This window comes from Musca domestica, unplaced genomic scaffold, assembly GCF_030504385.1.
Source record: "Musca domestica strain aabys unplaced genomic scaffold, Musca_domestica.polishedcontigs.V.1.1 2, whole genome shotgun sequence".
Lineage (NCBI taxonomy): Eukaryota > Metazoa > Arthropoda > Insecta > Diptera > Muscidae > Musca > Musca domestica.
The window spans coordinates 960001-963150 of NW_026712249.1; the positions used below are offsets into that span (position 1 = coordinate 960001).

A 3150-nucleotide genomic window follows, 5' to 3' on the forward strand; every position below is an offset into this window, starting at 1 on the left:
AACCAAAGAAAATAATTTTTTGACAATTTTCACAAAAAAAAAACAAAACAAATTTGTCAACAAAGGACAGATTTGAGAAAAGTTTGTGCAAAAAAGTGTTTCTCAAGCATTGTTGAAAAATTCTTATGATAAACTATTTTCATAATATTATTCTCAAGCTGTATTGTATTTTTGGTATGTTGGGAAAAGTATTGATAAATTACAATTTAAACATAAACTTATGCTATGTTCTCATTGCAATTTCAATCATGTTATTCGCTCTCAGAATTAGGTACACGAATAAACCCGTTCGGGATTCATAGTAAAGTAATACCTCTTTTCAAATATTTTGTTGGAGAGAACCTTGTCAAACATTTTTTCAGCCGATACAAACATTTTGAAAATGTTGCCTCTTTTGTTACCAATTTTCTCTGGAAATTTGAACTCGTGGACAAAATGCGTACCTCAGATGGGAGAGGAAACAAAGTTTACTTTCGTTTGAATGTACATACGCCATTCAACATTGTAGTTTTCATTCATAATTTTAAGTCTTCCCAAAATTTTTTAAAATTTCATTAAATTTTTCTATTTTGAATTTTTTAATGTCATAATTTATTTTTTCGATAAATTCTCTCATTTCATTTCATCTTAGTTCTGAGAGTGATTTGAATGGAACCATAGACAAATGAAGATATAGACAACGAAAAGTTAGTTTTGTCTTTTTATCCAGGTGGCTCTCATCATGTTTTGATTTACGCGTTCAAGCCACTCGACTTCGAAAGCACATTTTATCGTTTTTCAAGAATTTCACTGGAATATTCCTATATTTTTCGATGTCATCACGTACTTTTCACATTTCTTTTATTATGTAATAATTTTCAACTTACAAATATCCTACAGTTTTTGTTATTTTTAACGTTTTAGAATTGAGTGACTTCAATATTCCCACTCAAACCTCTGAAACGATATAAACGACATCTGCTGATTCGATTTTTTTCGAAGATAAACGATGAGAGCATTTCGTTGTCTATATTTTCATTTGTCTATGATGGAACAACGGACAAAAATGTTTGTTCGCTCAGAACATTTTTCGGCAATTTCGGCATTCTAAGCATTTTACTATAAAGCTGGACAAACTATATATAATTGCAAGTTCTGTATTCCTACAAGGGACTTTAAAATATTAATAGGCAATATTGCTCCTTGTTTGCTATAACCCTGGTAAAAGAGTCCAATCCAGATTTCCAGTAGAGTTGTCATTAAACTAATTTTAGCAAGTTTTCAATTTAATTTTCCGTTATTAAATTCAAATAAATTAAAAATTTTGTAACTAAAAATGTCAGCTATCTTTATGTAAAATTTCGCTATGAAAGCATGATTTATTATATTAAAAGGGTGCTTCAGCGCGAACAAGACAGTTCATATTATAAGGAAAATCAAATAAATCTCAAATAAATCCATTATTGTCAAATATTGATATTTATTCAATTTTTTTGATGCCGCCGCTACAAAATTTTAACCACTTAGAAGAGTGTCCGCGTGCTTCGGATTTGCTGTTTTGATTTTCTGTCCAAGGTCGTTCATTGTAAGTTGTGTTTAGAATTTAGAAAATGTTTCAAATACAACACCTATCCCTTATATTACTCGTTTTGAAATAAATAACTTAAAAAAATATCAGTACCATTATATTCCAATTCTGTTGAATTGACTTACCATTGAAGGACCAAATTTGCGATGGAAGTGATGTTGCTGTATATACTCGGCCGATATTTGCACCATTTGAAGCTGATTGAGCTGCCAGTGCTATACTCTCAACAAAGCTTGCCCCGGCCATAGAAACGTTCTGAAAAGGTATTGTATGAAATATTCTCAAATGTTTTTCAGGCATCCAGACCAACAACTTACTCGTAAATTATCCCCCAGTGTGTGACGCTGCATGTGATTGTTGTGACCCTGTTGTGACGTTGATGAACTGGCATAGTTATTGCTATTAGCTGTGGTAATGCCTTGGGTTTGTTGGCTATGATGATCACTTGATGAATTGCTGTTCTGGCCATGCATGTCTGGTACTGAACTTAGACTGCGGGCACGTTGCCGGTCCACAGATGAGTTCTGTAGTTCTGCGCCGGTAGAGCTACTCGAAAACGTTCGCGAACGAGGACTCTGGTGACCGCTATTTGCGGGAGTACTTGCTTTTGCGCCCATTCGTTGTTAAAAAATATCTTATAACTTAGTTCTAAATACCTACGCAATAGCTGTCAGTCCCGTTTTTCGAGAACGGTGCAAATTCTGAGCCCTTTTGTATAAATTCTTACTTTTAATTACACTTTCAACTCATACAACAGTCATATTGCACCAACTTAACGACTGTTTTTGTCGTCGAATCGAACTTCTTTTTTCTTTGTCTCGTCTGCTCTGCTGCTGTCTGTGTTGTTATATATGCGGGATTTTATTAGAATCGACTGCGAATTCTTTCCAATTTCATTGGTTTTATACACTTGGATTTAAAACACTCCACACACACTTCCCACTATATACAGTAAAATAACACAAAAATACCCCAATTTTCTCGAGCCGTGATTTATTGTCTGGATTGTGAAGGAAATGTTTTTTATTTGTCTCCTTTTTCTGTGTGTATTGAAGGTAGCTTATTTTAATTTTGTTGCCTATTCCTTGTGGTATTCATTCCATTCTATCCTTTGCCAAATTTCTTAGAGCGCAAAAAAATATTATTTTCAATAAAAAATATGTTTTTCGTATTTTATTTTGCGTTTTTATGTTTTTATGCAATTTGTCTGTCGTAGGGATACGTACGTCGACATTCGCCCCTAAGTAGTAAAAACCGAAAAGTCAAATCGACTTTTCACACGATAATCGATATTTTGCCTTAATGTGATAAATCCGATAGTTAAAGTAACTATTGTTAAGTGGCGTTACCAATTGCAAAATTATCTATTGAAAGTGACCCAATTCCTTTCAAATCATGGTCAAATTTACATTAGACAAGTTTACTTGCGGCAAGTCTCTTTTTGTAGGAGAGAAACTCCTATAAGATATATAAAATGTGGCAGAAATGGTAACAAAATAAAAAATGTAAACGAAAATTAATGAAAAGAAATTGATTAGTATGAATGCAAGAGGCAAGTTCCAACAAAAAAAGTTCGCAAGGAA

The 3150-nt window shown here is 33.0% G+C and overlaps 1 protein-coding gene across 1 annotated transcript in view; it reads right to left on the reverse strand.

Annotated features, from left to right (window-relative positions):
* LOC101894779 (E3 ubiquitin-protein ligase znrf2) overlaps positions 1-2822 on the reverse strand; it is a 9808-nt gene extending 6986 nt beyond the window's left edge. Inside the window, exons 1-2 of the mRNA XM_059121560.1 lie at positions 1885-2822; positions 1693-1822 (exon numbers count right to left, since the gene is read on the reverse strand). Of these exons, the coding sequence (XP_058977543.1) occupies positions 1693-1822; positions 1885-2184 (430 nt within the window). The 5' untranslated portion in view covers positions 2185-2822. The remainder of the gene's footprint in view (positions 1-1692; positions 1823-1884) is intronic.
* Positions 2823-3150: the final 328 nt, after the last annotated feature.